This window comes from Microtus ochrogaster, chromosome 24, assembly GCF_000317375.1.
Source record: "Microtus ochrogaster isolate Prairie Vole_2 chromosome 24, MicOch1.0, whole genome shotgun sequence".
Taxonomy (NCBI): Eukaryota; Metazoa; Chordata; class Mammalia; order Rodentia; family Cricetidae; genus Microtus; species Microtus ochrogaster.
In genome coordinates this window covers 28,426,493-28,446,663 of record NC_022024.1, presented here as the reverse complement: position 1 = coordinate 28,446,663, position 20,171 = coordinate 28,426,493, and the positions used below count along the sequence as shown (strand labels likewise).

Genomic DNA, 20,171 nt, shown 5'->3' with positions numbered 1-20,171 from the left:
ATCTATCTATCTATCTATCTATCTATCTATCTATCTATCTGGTTTTATCTATCATCTATCTATCTATCTATCTATCTATCTATCTATCTATCTATCCATCTATCTATCTGGTTTTATCCATCCATCCATCCATCCATTTGTATGTATCTATGTATGAACGTGCTTTTGGAAACGGCTGTTGGTCTGTTGGATAAAAATATTCTAATCGAGTGAAAAGATGCCACTAGTTTTTCATCACTAGGTGATGACAGAAAATCAAAAACGAGAGGTTTTTTTACACGGACCCAAGGGAGAAAACTAAGTGAGACGTGGGCAAGAGTGGAGTGAGAGAGAGGAAACTCAAAGCCCTAGCATCTCAGAAATAAGGGTCAGGAGTAAATTTACACCGTTGGTCTTGGGAAAGTATAAGGAGGCTCCTGGCTGAGATCTTGACCTTGGTCTGCTTAGTTTTCAGGTGCCTCCGGGGTTATGAGGAGAGACTTGTTTGGATGATGCAGAGGTACTAGCGATGGACGAGTGCAGGCACATCGAGCACCTGCAGCTCGCCCACAGTCATTCCATCTTCAACCCCCAGAAATGGTTCTGTGTGGACTGCAGCACAACCCAGTCGCTTTGGGCTTGCCTCAGCTGTTCCCACGTCGCCTGCGGAAGGTACATCGCCGAGCACGCCCTGAAGCACTTCCAAGAGAGCAGCCATCCCGTGGCGTTCGAGGTGAATGACATGTACGTTTTTTGTTATCTTTGTAACGATTATGTTCTAAATGATACTGCAGCCGGAGACCTGAAGTCACTACGAAGTACCTTAAGTGCAATCAAAAGTAGAAATTACCCCTGTGCGGTTCAGAGGAGCAGGGTTTTACCACCTGTGGATACCCGTGATGATTCTTCCTCCTTACACGATGGTGCCCAATCTCAGCCTGGAAATGAAGGCGGAATGTGCGCTGCCCTTTGGCCCAGGACGCTCATGGGTAAAATCTTTCGAACTTGGTTTGAACGGTCAGCCATTGGAAGAAAAAGGCAGGAACAAATTCAGGAGAAAATGGTAGCCAAGAGAGAAGTGAAGAAAAGGCCACAAGAGCTGGAGCCGCAGGTGAAAGCCGAGTTGGAAAACACACCTCCCCGAAAGAGTTTACGCCTACAGGGCGTCACTGAGCCTGCTGCCATAGAAATGGTTCCAGCGCTGGCGCCGCCACCAGCTCCGGCAGTACCAGCCAAAGAGAAAGCGCTGTCACCTACCTCGGACAACGGCAAACTTAGAAAAGTAAGAGACTCCTTAATCAGACGAAGGCCAGTAGTAACCCCCGGTGTAACAGGACTGAGGAATTTAGGAAATACTTGCTACATGAATTCTATTCTTCAAGTGTTGAGCCATTTGCTTATTTTCCGGCAGTGTTTCTTAAAGCTTGACCTGAACCAGTGGCTGGCTGTGGCTGCTAGCGATAAGTCCTGCTGTAAGCACTCATCCGTCACAGCTGCGGTAGCTCAGCAGAAGCATGAAGGCCAAGAGAAAGAGAAAGGCTTCGCGTGCTCCAGACACCCAAGTTTCTCCTCAGTCCTAAGCGGCGGATCCTCCAAGAGCCGAAACATGGAGCTCATTCAGCCCCGGGAGCCGAGTTCACCGTACAGTTCTCTTTGCCACGAGTTACACACGCTGTTCCAGGTCATGTGGTCTGGAGAGTGGGCCTTGGTATCCCCGTTTGCTATGCTCCACTCCGTGTGGAAGCTGATCCCTGCTTTCCGAGGCTACGCCCAACAGGATGCCCAGGAGTTTCTCTGTGAGCTTCTGGATAAAATACAGCGCGAACTGGAGACCACGGGAGCCAGGTTCCCCGCTCTCATCCCCACGTCCCAAAGAAAACTGATTGAGCAAGTTCTGAATGTTGTAAATAACATTTTTCACGGACGACTTCTTAGTCAGGTACGGCTTTCTTCCCAGATTTCTTAAAGGATATTCTTAAAGTGCAGTTACCACGGGGTATTCCGCATATAGCTAGTGAGTTAAGAAGTTTTTCCAGGAAAAAAATCGTCCATTTGCATACAGTTTTCTGTGAATCGTACGTGTATTTGTGGAATTAAAGGCCTTTTGAACCGGGCAGTGGTGGTGCACACCTTTAACCCCAGCACTCAGGAGGTAGAGGCAGGTGGAACTCTGAATCTGTTCTATAGAGCAAGTTTCAGGACAGCCAGGGCCCCACACAGAGAAACCCTGTCTTGAAGGGGGGCAGGAGGCTTTTGCTTAAATAAGTAGGGATATTTTTTATTAAAAATATTTATTTATTTATTTATTTATTTATTTATTTATTATGTATACAATATTCTGTCAGTGTGTATGCCTGAAAACCAAAAAAGGGCACAGATGGTTGTGAGCCACTATGTGGTTGCTGGGAATTGAACTCAGGACCTTTGGAAGAGCAGGCAATGCTCTTAACCTCTGAGCCATCTCTCCAGCCCAGTAGGGATATTTTTAAGGTAAACAAACATAACTTTCTTTAGATTAATAATCCTAATTAATAATCCTTTATATCCATGACTCCTTTCACTTTTCCTTGTTGTGAAAAAAATGGATTCTGTCTAGTCATGGCTCTCTGACCAGGACTGGTAGACTGTTCCTAGACATGAGTCCCCTTCTTTCCCATAACACGCAGCTCTTCTTTTTGTCTGCTCAGCTGAGGGGGAAGGGGCTGGAGAGGTGGTTCAGTGGTTACTGCTCTTGCAGAAGGCTGGAGTCTGGTTCCCAGTACCCACAGCGGGTGGCTCACAACCACCTTTAACTCCAGCCTCAGGGCACCCGACGCTTCTGGCTTCCATGGGCATCTGCATTCATGCACACATATTCCACCTGCCACATGCGTACACACACTGAAAACAAATCCTTTTTCATTTTTAAAAATTTATGTATTTTATGTATATGGGTGTTTTGTTTGTCTATGGATGTTTTATAGACACCAGAAAAAGGCACCAGATCCCATGGGAGTATAGTAGCATAGTTAGAGATAGTTGTGAGTCACCATGTGGTTGTTGGGAATTGAATTCATGACCTCTGGGAGGTCAGCCAATACTTTTTAATTAATTAATTTGTTCATCTATCCAGTCATTGGTTTTTCAGGACAGGGTTTCTCTGTGGAGCCTGTCCTGGAATGAGTTGTGTAAACGAGGCTGGCCTCAAACTCACAGCCATCTCTTCAGTCCCCTTAAAAATAACTCTGAAACACGTTTCGACTGTTCTTTTCAAAACAGTTTTGTATCTGCCTACTTATACCATGACTTATTTAACCATCCCTCTGTTGTAGATTTGGTACTACTTCCAGTTTTTCATTATATCATGATAAGTTAGTATTTTTCCTGTTTTCTGTCATGGCCACCCTCGTCCCGCAAGGATGACACGACCACCGGAGCTCTTCTCACTGCAGTTTATTCCAGGATCTTTTTAACAATTGTATCTCTCGGCCGGGCGGTGGTGGCGCACGCCTTTAATCCCAGCACTTGGGAGGCAGAGGCAGGCGGATCTCTGTGAGTTCGAGACCAGCCTGGTCTACAAGAGCTAGTTCCAGGACAGGCCCCAAAACCACAGAGAAACCCTGTCTCGAAAAAAAAAAAAAAAACAATTGTATCTCTCTTCCTCTCCTCTCTCTTTCTCTCTCTGGGCAACCCCCCCCTCCTCTCTCTTCCTGGGCAAACCCTCTCTCAGCCCTTAAGTAGGCATGGGCTGCCAACCCCGAACTGCCAGGTGGGCACTGCCCATAGGTTCACGCATATGCAGGCAGCTGATAATCATTGCGTGATCATAGCATAGGTCAGGCCTTAGCCATCTCAGGAGTTAATTATACATCTCCATCAGGTGTGACACCACGCAGCTCGCTACAGTTTTCCATGTGACACAGTCCAAGAATTGCTTTATCCAAAGGGAATAGCTTGAGGGCTGGGAAACTGGCTCAGTGGTTAAGATCTGTATCATTCTTGCAGAGGACCCAAGTTCAGTTCCCAGCACCCACATCAGGCAGCTCACAACCTGCCTGTAACTCCTGCCCTGGGGGAATCCAGTACCTTTGGCTTCAGAGAGCACCATTCAACCACAACACAAGCACACACCCACAACACAAACACACAGAATTTTAAAGAGGAGTAGTTTGGGTAAATGTTGATACTTTAGTTTTCAGTAAGTTATTTTCTCATTTTAGATTTCTGGTATAGTGTGAGAGTGGCTAAGTTCTTTTTTTTTTTCTTTTAAACTAAGTGAATCTTTAATAAAATTTGTTATAGAAACATTTTGCTTCTCTTTGGGGCCTTACATCCTACTACTGAGCCCTATATCCAGTCTGTAGACGTGTAATAGACTTCTAGAAGTCAAGACCATCTCAGAACCTGCCCTTCACGCTGAGTTCTAGACTTACCTCTAGCAGGGCTCCTTCTGTCGGTTCATTACGGCTAAAGTCTGTATTGGAGTTTTCTTAGTTTGTTGTCTAGACACCTGCACACTGCATTGGATCCCTTTATAGCTGGTTGTGAGGCCCCCGTGTGGGTGCTAGGAATTGAACTCGGGACCTCTGGAAAAGCAGCCAGTGCTCACTGAGTAGCATTAACTGGCCTGGAATTCACTATGTAGACCTGGGTGACCTCAGGCTTTGGAGAGCCATTCCTGGGGTTAAGGTGTGCTTCGCCATTATTGATGGGCCAGTAATCAGAGCCCACCTTTGTAATGAGTTTATAAGGACAGGCTAAAATGTTAACTCTGTGTGTGTGTGTGTGTGTGTCTGTGTGTCTGTCTGTGTGTGTGTGTGTGTGTCTGTGTGTGGTGTTTGGATGTCAGAGGACAACTTAGAACTATATTTTCTCCTTCCTCCCTTTGGGTCCTGAGAATCCAAATCAGTTCATCAGACTTGGCAGCAGGTGCCTCATTTTGCCAGCCCTAATAAATATCTTCTTGAAGAAAAAAAACAATTGTGGCTAACTGTCCTGACAGATTATAAAACTTGCTCTTCATCATTGGGATGGTTCACTGGCAGTGGCCTGGAGTGAAAGTTCATGTTTTGACAGAAAAATTGTAAACCAGAGCGATGTTTCTCTTTGCAGGTTACGTGTCTCGTGTGTGATACTAAATCAAACACAATAGAACCGTTCTGGGACCTGTCCCTGGAGTTCCCCGAGAGATACCAATGCAGCGGGAAAGACGCTGCCACCTCCCAGCCATGCCTAGTTACCGATATGTTGGGCAAATTTACCGAAACCGAAGCGTTAGGGGGGAAAACCTACATGTGTGACCACTGTAACTGTGAGTATAGACGGGCTCGCTGTGCTTTTTTGCGTTAGCAGTAGAGAACGAGGGAGCTGTAAGTGCTTAAAGAGGAGCTATGGAAACGCATTTTTCAGTTCCACAAAAGAAATACTATTTTTCTCCTTTGCCATGGTCAGTATCGACGGCACTAAAATTCTTCTTGGAGAGATGGATTAATGGCTGACATCACTGGCATTCTTAGAGGGCCAGGATTCGATTCCCAGCACCCACATGGCAGCTCAAAGTAGAATGTCCCAAACATCCTCATCACCAAATCCTAGGGTAGACATTATCATAAATGTAGGCTATGGTCTTGTAGTCATGTGTGTGTGTTGAGGCTGACAAATGCAGGCCTGGATAGATGCTTAATATATGAAGGGGAATGTTTACAAGTCATAGGCCGGGCACCCTGCAGCCATACCCATGCAGTCCTGAAGTTAGCAGCAGCTGGATACCTGGGGGAGAAGCTTCTAGTAGTTAGTGGGACCTGCCCCGAGCTGACATGAGAGGCTCTACTGTCCTTGCCATGGTCAGAGCTGTCATATAAGCCCAAGGACAGCTGCTGACCAGCAAGCAGAAGCTCTGGAGGAGATGGTCTAGCCGAGTCCAGGGCAGTCTCTGAGTAGACATTAGAGAGTTCTACTTGCTAGAGCAGCATGGCACTGAGTGAGGCAGCCCTTGGCTGCACCAGGACTGGGGTGGGGCTAAGAGGGTGGAGGCGTGCTCTGGGCAGTACACTCCTGCGTGCCTGGGCACTAAGCTAACGGACTGACAGTTTTCTTACAAGTCTGGAAAATTTATATTTAAGTATGCGTAGGGGAAGATTTAACGTTCTCCTGTCACTGGCTTAGTCAAATCTACCTTTAAAGGAGAGCAGTGTACTAAGTTTAATTTTGCGTGAGTGCTTGGCCTGTGTGTAAGCACACCATGTGTGCAGAGCCCACGGAGGCCAGAAGAGGGCGGGGCATCCCCTGGAGCTGTGGCTGCAGGCAGCCGCGAGCCCCTATGTGGGTCCTGGGATACAGTCTGGATTCTCTGCAAGAGTGCCCGCTCTTATGTGCTGAGTCCTCTCCACCCCTTACAGGGCTCTGGGTCCTGTGCTGACCCTCACGTCTAACTACTACTCATCTGTTTGAAATCAAGCACTCCGTGGGGGTCAGAGCCTATGCTCATCTCTAGCACATTGCTGCGGCTGAACATAGCAAGAGAGTTATGTGAAAGAGTTTACTTAAGTTTTCCTTGTATTATGAAACTGAGTTTTCTTTCTTTTTCCTCGTATTTTAGCACAGCATAGAAAGTTTTCTTCAAAACCAGTTGTACTCACAGCAGCCCAGAAACAGCTTATGATATGCCACCTGCCTCAGGTTCTCAGACTACATCTCAAACGGTTCAGGTCAGTAATGTGAGTCCCAGCTGTCTGCCAGCTGTCTGCCACGTGATCCTGTCATTCTTTCTATTTAAACTTAATGTACATATATGATGGACTATGGTTCCTGGATGACATCCTGCAGAAAAGTATAGTTCCTGTCTTTATCTTTGAACAGTAGACATCATCCATACTCAATAACTGAGCTGCTTTTTTTGTTTTGTTTTTATTGGGTTTTGAGACACGGTCTCTGTGTAGTCCTGGCTGTCCTGGAACTCACTCTGTAGACAAGGCCTACCTCTGCCTTCCGAGTGCTGGGATTAAAGGCCACACCCCTACCACCCAACTTTGTTACTGTTTTTCTGAGCCAGTGCTGGGGTAGCCTGGAACTTGCTGTGCAATGTACCCCAGGCTGGCCTCAAATTGAGTACCCTTCTCCTGAGTGCCCACGAGTATATCACATATCCCAGCAGGGACTGTGACCTGCTTCGTGTGAATTTAGTATATTTATTGTTTAATATTCAGGTATACACAGCATCACGCACATCTAGATTGTGATTTTCCCTCTTGTACCAAACAGTGATAAAATGCTGCAGTAATGGGACACACTGAGAAAGTAGCACTATGGGGATTTGTCACTCGACATCCCCTTACTTAGTGTAGAGTTCTTAGGAATTAAGAGATACCTGTGTGGTTTTTTCCTCATACCAACCCATCAAAGCCTCCCACTTGAGATGGTCCTTTCATTCAGCAGATAATTTAAAACTCGTAGAGCTATAATTTTCTAAGTTTTATTTCTTTTTTTTGAAAGTCAGAATTTTACATTTTTATTACTATTTTTTTTAATTTATTTATTTATTAAGGATTTCTGCCTCCTCCCCGCCACCGCCTCCCATTTCCCTCCCCCTCCCCCGATCAAGTCCCTCTCCCTCATCAGCTTGAAGAGCAATCAGGTTTCCCTGACCTGTGGGAAGTCCAAGGACCGCCCACCTCCATCCAGGTTTAGTAAGTTGAGCATCCAAACTGCCTAGGCTCCCCAAAGCCAGTATGTGCAGTAGGATCAAAACCCATTGCCATTGTTCTTGAGTTCTCAGTAGTCCTCCTTGTCTGCTATTCTAAGTTTTATTTCTATATTAAAGACAATTATTTTAAGCCTGTAATCCCACTTAGAAGTTAGAAAAAAACACATTTGGGAATTCAGGACTTGACTACATGAGAACTTTTGAAAACAAAAAACAACAAAATTCCATATGGTAACAAACTGATGGAAGGGTTGGGGATACAATGGTCAAATGCTTGCCTAGCAAGTCCAAGGCCCCAACAGGATTCCCAGCACAACATGTATGCATTCTTAAACTAATGAAGCAATCTTGATGGGACTTTTTTGCAAAGTAAGCCTAAATCCCCGTACAGCCAACTCAGTATTGAAAGGCTACTGATGGAGGAAGGTCATTGGTTAATTAAATAAAGAAGCTGCTTGCCCTGATAGGTTAAAGCATAGGTGGGAGGAGTGGACAGAACGGAATGCTGGGCGGAAGAGGAAGTGAGGGCAGACTCGACAGCTCTCCTCTTGGGGGCAGATGCCTCAGAGAGGCACGATGCTCCACTCTTGTGGGCAGAGGTGAGAGCTCTGCTCTCTGAGGCACAAGCGATGAAGCTCCGACCCAGGATGGACGTAGACTAGAATCTCCCTGGTAAGCCACCTTGTGGGCTACAGCAGATTATTAGAGATGGGCTAGTCCAGGTGCGAGAGTTAGCCTAGAAGAGGCTAGATAGAAATGGCCAAGCAGTGATTAAATGAATACAGTGTCCGTGTAATTATTTCGGGGCATAAGCTAGTCAAGTGGCTGGGGTGCTGGGGACGCAGCCCCGCTGCACCTATTACAACAGGCTACGTTTAGTCTTCATATTTCATGGTTTCTGGGATCCACTGTTAAAGCTGTCCAGGCTAACATATGGCAAACTTTCTCCCCTTGATTGTTTCCCTTTGGTTTGTTCCCAGATGGTCAGGACGTAATAACCGAGAGAAAATTGGTGTTCATGTTGTCTTTGAGGAAATCTTAAACATGGAGCCCTATTGCTGCAGGGAGTCCCTGAAAGCGCTCAGACCAGAATGCTTTATCTACACTTTATCTGCTGTAGTGATCCACCACGGGAAAGGATCTGGCTCAGGACACTACACTGCCTACTGCTACAATTCTGAAGGAGGTAAAGCCAAGGAAAACGATCCCATCTTGGGTTAGAATTGAAGCTTGTGCTTAGCAATTTCTAAACTGAGTCACCTGACCATCTGCCGTCTTTCTAGACAAAGGCTTTCCGCAGTCAGTGCTGCTGGTTGATAGGGGCAGGGGCATAGAAAGTATTCTACAGGCTTGGAATTCATACTCTATGGAACTCTGGCTGTTTCCGAATTTCCTATGGGTACCAAGCTGGCCTTGAACTCGGCCTCCCAAGTGCTGGGATTAAAGACGTGTGCCATACACAAGGGCCAGACTGGCCTCAAACTCAGAGATACCCCTGCCTCTATCTCCCACACTAGGCCCAGTACTGGCCAGTTTTTCTAAAAGTCATAATTCCTATGTTCACTGGTTCATCAAAGAACAAGGTATCTAATGACCTGGTAGAACAGATATTTGTTCAACTTTAACATGCAAAATCCTTTTCCTAGCAGAGGTGACTGGACCACTGAAAAATGAACACACGTACATACACACACCCTAGCAGTGCAGACAGCAAAAAGCCTGGCTCTTCTACAAAGGAAACTACTAGGGTATACTGTGTTTTGTAGGAAGTGGCTGAAGCATTAATTACTTAGTATTTCCATTGGGAATGGAGCATGCCAAATACATTGTCTTTGATTCTGTAACTCCAAACTAATAAAATAGGCTATGCCATAAAAGAAACCTAAAAGAATTCTAGAGTATTGTGTGAAGTCTTAACTCTTTTGGCTTTTTGAGGGGCCCCACCACCCAGCTCCCAAATAAATCACACAGAGGCTTACTTCTTTGTTATGAATGCCCAACCTTAGCTTGGCTTGTTTCTTGCCTGCTTTTCTTATCTTAAAATTATCCTGACTTCCTTTTGCCTCTGGGGTTTTATCTTTCTCTATTTCGTACCTTTCTTTACTTCTCTCTCCCCGGAACTGGCTGGATGGCTGGTCCCTGGTGTCTTCTCCTTGTTCTCTTGCTGCGCCTCTTCCTTGGTTCTCTTTATCCTCTCTACCTGCCAGCCCCGCCTATCCTTGCTCCTGCCTCACTACTGGCCATTCATCTCTGTATTAGACCATCAGGTGCTTTAGACAGGCAAAGTAACACAGCTTCACAGAGTTAAACAAATGCAGCATAAACAGAAGTCACACACCTGAAAATAACATTCCCCAACACTAGAGTAACACTCTCCCATTATAAGGAAAATGAAGCAGCCGTTACCTTTCCTTCAGGAAACTCCATTACACAGGCTTTTGTAGTAGACACGTTTGGAACTCTTACAAACGTCCACTCTCTTTGCTTCACTCTAGGGTTCTGGGTCCACTGTAACGATTCCAAGCTAAGCATGTGCACTATGGATGAAGTACGCAAGGCCCAAGCTTATATCTTATTTTATACCCAGCAAGTTATTGAGAACGGACATTCTAAACTTCTGCCTCCTGAGCTCTTGTCCAGTAGCCAGTATCACAGTGAAGAAACCGACGCCTCTTCTAATGAAGTCCTTAGCTGATCCAGAGTGGGCGCTCATTATTTGTATATATACTTTTTAAATGGGCTGACTTACGATGCTGAGCCTCATTGTTTTTATTTTTTAATTATGATCAGTGCATGCTACGTTTAGACATTTTGTATTTAACTACAAAGGTTTTGTGTTTGTTACATACTATAAATATATGTATATCAAATATAGGCCAACTAAACATTTTTCAATTACTTGAGTTTTATACTTTTATTGTTTACCTCAGGCTATTGTTTACCTCTTATATTTTGATGTCTTAATTGCCTCAAATCATGAATTTGTGCAATCTACTAAAGAAATTCAAGTGGCATCATTTTATATATATTGTTTATCTTTTGTAGCTGTTTTCTATAGATCTAAGTACATAGGAAGGGTATGTTCTTCAGAGTCTGACTAAGAAAGCCATTGATACAGTCACTTCAGTTCTGTCCCCTTAAAGGCAAACAGACCAGAAGTCAAACAGCAAGGTTATTCCTGAGGCTACGTGCAGAAGCACAAGGCTGGAACAGACTTAATGCAGTTGCTGGTCTTTCACTATATAGTTTATTGCTTCCGTGATTGTTCTTTATCGAGTACAAACTCATAAGAAAAACAGCAGATTCATAACGGTGTACTTAAATGAACTTTGGAACCGTGGGCAGTGGAACACACTTCTAATAAAGAAGTCACAAGAGCTTGAGTTTAGCAAACTAATATATGATGATCTCATACAAATGTAGTTTATCTTGAGAATGAGTTGATTTTGTGTTTAATTACATTAGTAGAGCTCTTAAATGCTTGAGATTTTTAGTTCAAAGGAATAAAAGTCTTCAAGAGGGGGAGAAAAGCTTAGGGCAGAAGAAACTGTTCAAGACCAGTGAGTGATTTACTATAACCAGGACCTCATTTTTTCCCCCAAAGTAACCTATGCATCAATCTTTTATTCTTGCTAGGATTATGTAACTACTGGGACCCTCTTAGGGCCAGGGTTACCTCTTTAAAAACACTATGTAAACTTGAATTTTATTGAAAGCAAGAAAATTCTTTTGCTGTGTTCTAAGGAAAGCCTTGGTGCTGCCAGCTTCATTTATTCAGAAAGGGGTGCTCCACCAACCTACGAATCAGTCTCTAACACCTCAAGGTCCCTGTCAGCCACTGGTTGAGCCTTCGTCCCTTTCCTTTTTTGCTAACATGGGTTTATTAACAGCTTACTTTCAAAGCCAGAAAGCGATCTCACTAGCAGGTCTCTGAGAGTAGTGTCACCTGGGGCAGCTGACAGCTGCAACAAGAGTGTCGACAAATCACTTGTTCCAAATACAGCTGGGTATTAGTCAGGCCTGAAGATGTGCATTTACCAATACCTATGCAAACTGTTGCCTAAACTGTTAACTGTACCTCATTAAAGATTTATGTGGTAAAGGTACCAAGTCTAGCCTTTAATTTTGAGGATTGTTTTTTTCTTTAGTGGGTTGTTTTTCTTCGTTTTGGAGACAGGGTTTCTCTGTGTAGCCCTGGCTGACCTGGAGCTCGCTTTGTAGACCAGGCTGGCCTTGAATTTACAGAGAACCACATGCCTCTGCCTGAGTGCTGGGATTAAAGGACTGTTCCTAACTTTTAGAAGCACAGAACACAAAGTGCTGCTGTCTGTCACCACAAAGGTGACCTGGGCTTAAGCATGTGTTGGGGTAGCACACCAGAGAACTATAGTACTTTCTCACTAGATTGTGTTGTGAATCTAAAATTGCTCTTTAGGGGGGAAAAGAGGAGAGCAATTTGAAAAAACAAAACCCAAATGATGAACAGAAACTTAGATTTCTTATTAAATTCCTGAGATCTCAACATGATACCTACATTCTAAGTTGTTTTAATAATAACGAAAAAAACCCAATAGTTTGGGTTGTAAATAGTTTACTGAAGGCACCACTGCTAACAGCAAACTAAGACTTGTTGCCAGTAAGAGACCCATCGCTAAAAGCAACAATGACTTGGAGGAATGAAAGCTAGTAAGGAGGGTTCTTCTGCGTGCCAGCTTTCCTTCAACAGCAGGTTTCAACCTGTGGGTCGCCTAAGACCATCCGAAAACAGATTATTTACGTTACGACTTACAATAATAGCAAAATAACAGTTATGAAGTCATTTTATGTTGGGTCACCACAACATGAGGAACTATATATTGAAGGGTCACAGCATTAGGAAGGTAGAGAACCACTATAAGGCCATACCACTTCCAGCCATCTGGGGACAGAATGATGCTCCCAACAGCTTTCTAAGTTTGGGCCGCACGAAGGAGAATGTGCTGAGAAAGACCTTGGAAAACCCTAAAGCGCTTCATTAGGAGTCAGTTTTGAAAATCCTGACTTCGGATATGACTCAAGCTGCTCAAATCACCTGCCTGTGAATCCAGAGCCACAGAAGGAGCCAGCTGGGGAGCATCCTGCACAACGTGTCAAAACAGACATTGTATTCAAGAGCAGCAATGTGAACAATAGCATTGTAAACACACAGCTGAAAACTAGGTTGTTCCCCACAAAGAAAAGCAGCATTCACTTAGAGCTGGAACATAGAAAGAGCAGATATTCAGGCAGAATACGATCCGGGTCCATAAATCTTGTTTCTCTTCTTCAGGGACCATGTCAAACAAAATGAAAACCACATAGCATCCCAGAGGCAATAAAGCATCACTGTGCTAAGGCATATACAAATTAAGGCTCTATCTGGACAAGTAACAAAAGCAAACTATGATGGAACATTTGTATCAAACCACATTTAAGAATCTAAGTAGTTAAATAACTGGGTTTCCAAACAAGCTAATCTTTGTATCCTTACATTCAAAATAACACCCCTGACTTTATAAAAGGACCTCATTTCGGGGGAGGAAGGCTTGAGACAGGGTTTCTCTGTAAAGCCCTGGCTGTCCTGGAACTTGTTCTGTAGATCAGGCCTGTGCCTCCTGAGTGCTGGGATTAAAGGTGTGCACCACCACAGTAGAGTGTAATCTGGGATGTTAAGATGCTTAATTTGCTAAGGGCCATGAATGTTGAGTATTTGGCTTATGAAGAAAAAAGTTCAATTTCAAGTTAGCTTTTCTAACTAGAACAAGATCCAAACTTCTCTTGCTTATGGCTTTAATGTTGTTTTTGTTACCTAATTTGTTGACTACATACCCTATAAATATGACCACTGAGTTAAGGGACTTTCATTCATGAAGGTTTTTAAAGTTGGCACAATCTTTCCCCACGATGTGTAAATAAGTACACCTTCTCAATGACAAGAAAGAAGACTAATGTTAAACATGCTTCTACAAAAAAATCAAAGCGTCCCTAAGGAGGCGTACTCCTTTTTGCTCAACTCCACACATTTGAAGACCTGACAGACATCTTGCCTGCAGAAGATCTGTAGGTATACACAGCCCGCATAAAGAACAGCATCTATACTTTAACCACTTTCTGCTTAGAATTACAACTATAGACATTAAAATGTAGCTCTCAGATCTGAAAATGTTTTTATTTAGAAAATGGACTTCAGGAAGGTTAAAAAGCAACACCAGAGGGCACAGGTGCAGAACTGGATGTATGCAGTCATTCAAAGCATTCAAGTAGGAATATGGCAATATAAATATCCAAAAAGCATCGCTTAGGTCTTCAAAACAAAGTGTGTAACTAATTCCTAACTAGGGAGCAGAGCGTTTCCTAGACGGGGGAAACAGTTAACATCAAAGTCTTGAAAGCCTTTTCCTGGGTTAATTACATGTAGACAGTCTGCCTTTGATCAAACTCCTTGAAACATGGATAAAGGTACTACACAGGTCCACTGTTAACACAGACAACATGTTGCAAATTACTTGTGGTATAATGTGTTCCAACAAAGCTTAGAAAACAAAGTTGAGTTGGCTTTGGACGAGTTTAATAATCATCTCCTCTGCTGACGACTTCTTTACAAGTTGGACGCAACAGTATGGTGTGTTCAAACTGTGCTGTGTACGACCCTTTGATGTCACACAGTGGTGGGTATGGATCTACTATGCCCAAGTCACACAGATTCTTCAGAGCCATTAAGTATTTACTTTCGCCCAACCGATCCAGCCATCTGCGGCAGAAGGCAAGGGTGCCAAAGTTTTCATTGATGACATTTAACAGATGTTTTGTTCTTGGAAGCCTAAGAGGAGAAAAGCAAAGATTAATAGCTGGGTAACTAATCAATTCCCCCATTATAAGATTCAAATCTTAGTGCTGCACCTGGACTTTGAGTTCACAACACTAACAATTCCTTTACTGATAATTACTGAAATATGTAATGGCCCAAAGACACAGCTGAGCATGACCTGCTGAAGATCACTTAAGTGTGCTAAATTCCTAAATGAGAATTATAGAAGTTGGAAGACTCTCCCATGAAAGCATGAATCCAACCTACAACCAATCTCTATCAAGAGTTAAAAAACAATGTCAACTGGGATAGGACACTTACCAATAGGAAAAACATTAAATAACCCGGGCAGTGGTGGCGCACGCCTTTAATCCCAGCACTTGGGAGGCAGAGGCAGGCGGATCTCTGAATTTGAGGCCAGCCTGGTCTACAAGAGCTAGTTCCAGGACAGGCTCCAAAGCTACAGAGAAACCCTGTCTCAAAAAGCCAAGGGGGAGTGGGGTGGTAGACAAGACCCTCCTAAACCTAGAATGCCAGGAAACAAATACTGCATTATCAGTAACTGTTTGAATGTTTGCCACTCTCATTTTCACCCCATGGTAATTTTTCTGTTGTATTACAGAAACCCAAAGGACTCAATGACAAGACTCCCAACTGTAGCATTTATAACTATCTCACCCAGTATGTCTGTCCTACTGTTACCCTGGAAGAGATCGATAGTCTCACCTTATTGGCACGTGTCCCACATCGAAGTTTTTCATGTAGTGTGAGCATTCCATGTCGTCATGAACAACACCCTTTCCTGTGCTACCAAAGGTCTCAATGGCATACACCTCTCCTTCCTTCAAAACACAGAAGGACCAAAGAGAAAAAAACAATTCACAACTAATCAGCTTCCCACAAAATAAAGAAGTAACAGGAAATAGGCTTCTCAAAGTCTTACTCGGCCTGGCTGCTCAGCCTTTGTCACTGGATATCCCTTATCAAAACTGACATGGGCTGGGGTGGGAGTTTGAAGGGGGACAGCAGTAGTGTACCTTCCTAGCACACCAGCGCCCCTTGTTAGTGGGAATGACTCACATACCTCCATTCTTGTTGCCTCCCCTCCTTTCACAATGGGCACCGTTTTCCCAGCGTGTATTCTATAAGGTCCAATTGAATGTCCATTTAGATTACGGATGGGTTTCACTGTCATAATAAAGAAATAAATGTTTAGGCTCTCTCAAGGGTAAACAGATTCTTAGCCTTTTGGTAGAGTTTAAGCATTTACACTAAAGACACTGAGCAAGAGTTGTGGCACACACTTAAATCCCAGCACTTGGGGGCTGGGGTGATGGCTCAGTGGCTAAGAGCACTGGCTGTTCCTCCAGAGGTCCTGAGTTCAACTCCCAGCAACCACATGGTGGTGCATAACCATTAAAAAAATCCCAGCACTTGAGAGGCAGAGGCAGGTAGATCTCCAAGTTTAAGGTTAGCTACAAACAAACAAAATCAAGGCTCTCACAGAGATAAAGTGTAAAAAAAAAAAGGTAGTTTGTTTTATTAAGTACCAAAGAGATGGCTGGAGAAGAATCAGCTGCTAAAGAGTGCGTTCTGCTCTTGAAGAGGACCAAAGTTAATTCCCAGCACCCATGTCAGGTGGCTCAACTACCTCAAATTCCAGCTCCAGAAGATCCAATGCCTTCTGGCTTCCATGGGCACTGGTAATCGTCTGCACAAACCCAGTTACACAAACACATCATTAAAAATCACCAAAGAGGAGAATGGAAGAAAAAATAAATTATAGGTGATACTGTATTTAGAAATAAGAACCTTAAGGATATATATTAAAACAAAAGATAATGTGAAGGCAGGGACACTATCAAACCAATCTTACAAAAATTTAAATTGTACTGTTTTAAATGTTACAAAACAAACTCAATTTCCTGCAACCACACAATAAAGTCACAGCCTGGAACATTACTCCAAGATGAAAACAGAAAGCAAGGAATACGTAGACTAAACAATATGGAATGATTAACGGCACTAGAGGCACACTATACGTTTCCATGTATACACAGGCTCAAATCTCAAGTCTAACTGCTCCTTAGGAACATGTAATTAGTAAAGACAGAGAAGCAGACGCCACACCAGCACTGATGCCCATAGCTCACTGGAGCATTGCTGCTCTGACTGGAAAGGTGAGGGTGGCTAAGCTCTGCCTGACCTTCAGTTCCCATTTACCCCCAGTGCAGTGGTGTTGGGGGTGTAACAGTGGGAGGTGCTACAGAGCATAAGAGCATATGACGAGCTTGGAGGCCTTCTGGGAAGCGAAGACTTCTCGCAAGGGATACAGTTAAACGGTCTTCAATTGACAAGTCAATTTTTTTTTTTTTTTTTTTTGGTTTTTCGAGACAGGGTTTCTCTGTGGCTTTTGGAGCCTGTCCTGGAACTCGCTCTGTAGACCAGGCTGGTCTCGAACTCACAGAGATCTGCCTGCCTCTGCCTCCCGAGTGCTGGGATTAAAGGCGTGCGCCACCATCGCCCGGTGACAAGTCAATTCTTATGTTTTGTGCATTTCAATGTTAATTATGTTCCACAACTTTAGGAAATCTAGCTATGTAGTTTCTGAAGCATTGATAAGAAGGCACCTTTCTTCAAGAGCAGAATTATATATCAAGATTTTAAAAAGAAATAAAACAATGAAATAACGACATCATAAGTTCAATTGGGGAGGTGAAATTTTAGCGTATGCATTGTTATTAGTATAAATGAAGGAGAAGGGAGAAGGTCAAGTCAGAAGACACTCCAGAGAGGAACAAGGACCCTGTCCAGACTGCTGGACAGCTGTCCCCACTGAGAATTAGATGAGAAAGACACTACCATTTCTGCAACCGAAGCCCTAGCTACATCTCTGTAGTGGAATCTTTAGAATAATAAGCTCTACCTACAACCAGGGAGAGACCTTCAGGAAACTCATCTGCAAACCGGTGTCTGTTTAGGAAGGCTCACAAGAAGTATGATACCCAAGAAATCACAGAAGAGGAGGGTCCAGGTTGCCCAGAGCAAGGTCAAGGCCAAACCCCAACCTAGGCTAACTCCTGCGATTCATACTAGGATAACTTCCCGCCCTGGGAATAACACCAGGCACAGGAAAGAGAAGAGAAACTGGAGACACCTCGGCAGCAATGTGCAGACAGGAGACTGCAAGAACACCCAGGTGACGACAGTGAAGGGGACCCATTAGGTCTGCACTGGGAATGCAGGAGGAAGCCAACATTCAGAGTGGTGTTGTTGATCTATACACCAGGTAGATCACAAAACCTACACTCGGGCTAGGCAGGCCTGACCAACTGGAAGTGAGTCCTCTGTACCTCCCCACTAGGGGACTGCTACATGCTACGCGTTTAGCTTCTTAGTGATAGGACCAGGGCCACATACAAGAATGGAATGCTGGTTGCCTCAGTCCTGGAAAGGAAGAAGCTGCAGCTGGTATAATTAATCCCCGCTGCAGTACAATGTCTATGACCTAACAAGTAGACAGTTCTAGAATATTAGGTTTAATGGGAGAAGAAAGGAGCTCTTTAGTCAAAACTGTTCAATTTCAGGTTGTATTTTTTTTTTAAGATTTGTTGATTATTGTAGTCTCATCATGTGAACAATGTAGGCCTAAAAAGAAAAAAGGAAAAACAGAGCAAAACCCCCAAAAAACAAACAAAACTAGTGGGATAACAATAGAACAGTATCAATTATCTTTTTTTTTAAAAAAAAATATTTATTTATTATGTGTACAATATTCTGTCTGTGTGTATATCTACAGGCCAGAAGAGGGCACCAGACCTCATTACAGATGGTTGTGAGCCATCATGTGGTTGCCAGGAATTGAACTCAGGACCTTTGGAAGAGCAGGCAATGCTCTTAACCACTGAGCCATCTCTCCAGCCCCTCAATTATCTTTTAAAAAAAACAAAAAAACTTATAATCAGGTAAATTTATTTTAAAGCGTATACAGCACTATTCTAAGTCTTAGCCAACTATTCCCCAAAAAGACAAAAACAAACCAAAGAACAAGTCACCCTTGGCTTAACAGTTTCAAGGCCAACACTGGATACAATGAGAACCTATCTCAAGGCCAACACTGGATACAATGAGAACCTATCTCTAAAACATAAAGAAAATAAAGTTTGGGTTTTTTTTATTAATATTTATTTATTATGGATACAGTGTTCTGCCTGCATGCATACCTGAATGCCACAAGAGGGCACCATATCACATTACGGATAATTATGAACCACCATGTGGTTGCCGGAGAATTGAACTCACGACCTCTAAAGAGCTGCTCTTAACCTCTGGGCCATCTCTCCAGACCCTAATAGTTTTTTCTTTTTAACTCTTTTATTTACTTAGACTTAAGAAGATTCAGTCAATTTCTCCTTTTTATTTTTATTTAACTATAATATTCTTATTCTTTTGAGAATTTCAGACATGCAAAATGGTTTTTTTTTTTTTTCAAATTTACTCCCCCAGTCTTCCACTTAATTTCTAAGACCCCTCCTGCAATCTCATGACTTTTAGAACAGCATTAAACAGAGAAAGGAGGAGTGTGGCCAGATGATCAGACAGACCTGGAGTGACGGATGCAGAGCACCACAAAGCACAAGTGACGGCTCTGACAACCGCACAGCAGCAGCTGAAGACAGCAGATTAACCAGCCTCCGAATTCTGCAGAACCATGATCTCCTCACTCATCCACAATGTCCCAGAAGCCTGGTTCAAATGTGGACGTCCTCGTAGCTACTAATTGGCTCAAAAAGTTCCCAGAAAGCTCCCACAGCACTGCTCCCACACACGAGCTGACCCGAAGCCTACTGTAAAGGACCTACCTTGATAAGTCTTCCCATCTAGTTCTATTTCATAGGACTCCATAACTTCTTGAATGGCTTCACCAACATCACAGAGACGAACATCAATCCCAGCACACTAAAAATAATGTGTATTTTAATTTTGCAATAAAGGACAACCAGAAAAACTAATTTGTATATTACAAATAATTAGATAAGACTTTGTGAAGGATGTTTAATTACACACAACCAATTAGACCCAAATTTTCTTTGCCTGTAAGATCTGCAGTATGGTTTATTTGGAGAAACGTAAGGAATATAATGAATTACAATGGCGTGGTGGCAGCTGGAGAGATGATTCAGTAGCTAAGAGAACTTGTTCCTCCTGTAGAGGAAACCTCATTTGGTAATCAGCACCCAGCATGAGAGAGCTCAACTGTAACTCCAGTTCCAGGGGATCTGACACCCTCTTCTGGCCTCTGAAAGCAATGCACACACGTAGTGCGCTTAAATAATGCAGGCAAAATACTCATGCACATAATATTTAAAATCATTTATATTCGGGAATCTACCAGGAATCTCTGCTTAAGCAAAATGCACTAGCAGAATCTGATCTCATGGTAGGAATCTTGGGGTCAATCATCTTAAAACCTCCAGAAAACGCATCAGGCGGTAAAGTTAGTTCAATCAATTCTTTTAGACAGCAGCAGTGCTCCAACCACAAGGGGGATACACAGTGGTACATCCCTGTAGTTCCACATTCTCAGAAGATGGAAGCTCTCCAGAAAGAAGCCTGAGTCCAAGTTAGAGGCAGCCAAGGCAACATTGTGTGTGTGTGTGTGTGTGTGTGTGTGTGTGTGTGTGT

At 43.5% G+C, this 20,171-nt stretch overlaps 2 protein-coding genes across 3 annotated transcripts in view; one reads left to right on the top strand and one right to left on the bottom strand.

Annotated features, from left to right (window-relative positions):
- The first annotated feature begins 484 nt into the window (after window positions 1-484).
- Usp44 (ubiquitin specific peptidase 44) lies at window positions 485-10,408 on the top strand. Of its 2 annotated transcripts, XM_026784563.1 has the most exons (6): window positions 485-1,142; window positions 1,179-1,918; window positions 5,071-5,269; window positions 6,557-6,665; window positions 8,641-8,846; window positions 10,156-10,408. In XM_026784563.1, exons 1-6 carry the CDS (start codon window positions 509-511, stop codon window positions 10,353-10,355), a joined length of 2,088 nt encoding a protein of 695 aa, XP_026640364.1. In that variant the 5' UTR covers window positions 485-508; the 3' UTR covers window positions 10,356-10,408. The 2 variants fall into 2 exon arrangements, with proteins under 2 accessions (XP_026640364.1, XP_005358211.1); XM_005358154.3 differs by having other exon boundaries at window positions 485-1,918.
- A 3,424-nt stretch (window positions 10,409-13,832) lies between these two features.
- Metap2 (methionyl aminopeptidase 2) overlaps window positions 13,833-20,171 on the bottom strand; it is a 32,220-nt gene continuing 25,881 nt past the window's right edge. The window contains exons 7-10 of the mRNA XM_026784445.1: window positions 19,349-19,445; window positions 15,571-15,674; window positions 15,213-15,328; window positions 13,833-14,498 (exon numbers count right to left, since the gene is read on the bottom strand). Of these exons, the coding sequence (XP_026640246.1) occupies window positions 14,246-14,498; window positions 15,213-15,328; window positions 15,571-15,674; window positions 19,349-19,445 (570 nt within the window). The 3' untranslated portion in view covers window positions 13,833-14,245. The remainder of the gene's footprint in view (window positions 14,499-15,212; window positions 15,329-15,570; window positions 15,675-19,348; window positions 19,446-20,171) is intronic.

What these genes read in the sequence shown, in the direction of transcription:
- Usp44 (XM_005358154.3), top strand. Translation starts at nt 509, where the DNA reads ATGGACGAGTGCAGGCACATCGAGCACCTGCAGCTCGCCCACAGTCAT. An exon ending in ACGGACGACTTCTTAGTCAG is followed by an intron (nt 1,919 to 5,070) that starts GTACGGCTTTCT and finishes TTCTCTTTGCAG; the next exon opens with GTTACGTGTCTCGTGTGTGA. An exon ending in CATGTGTGACCACTGTAACT is followed by an intron (nt 5,270 to 6,556) that starts GTGAGTATAGAC and finishes CTCGTATTTTAG; the next exon opens with CACAGCATAGAAAGTTTTCT.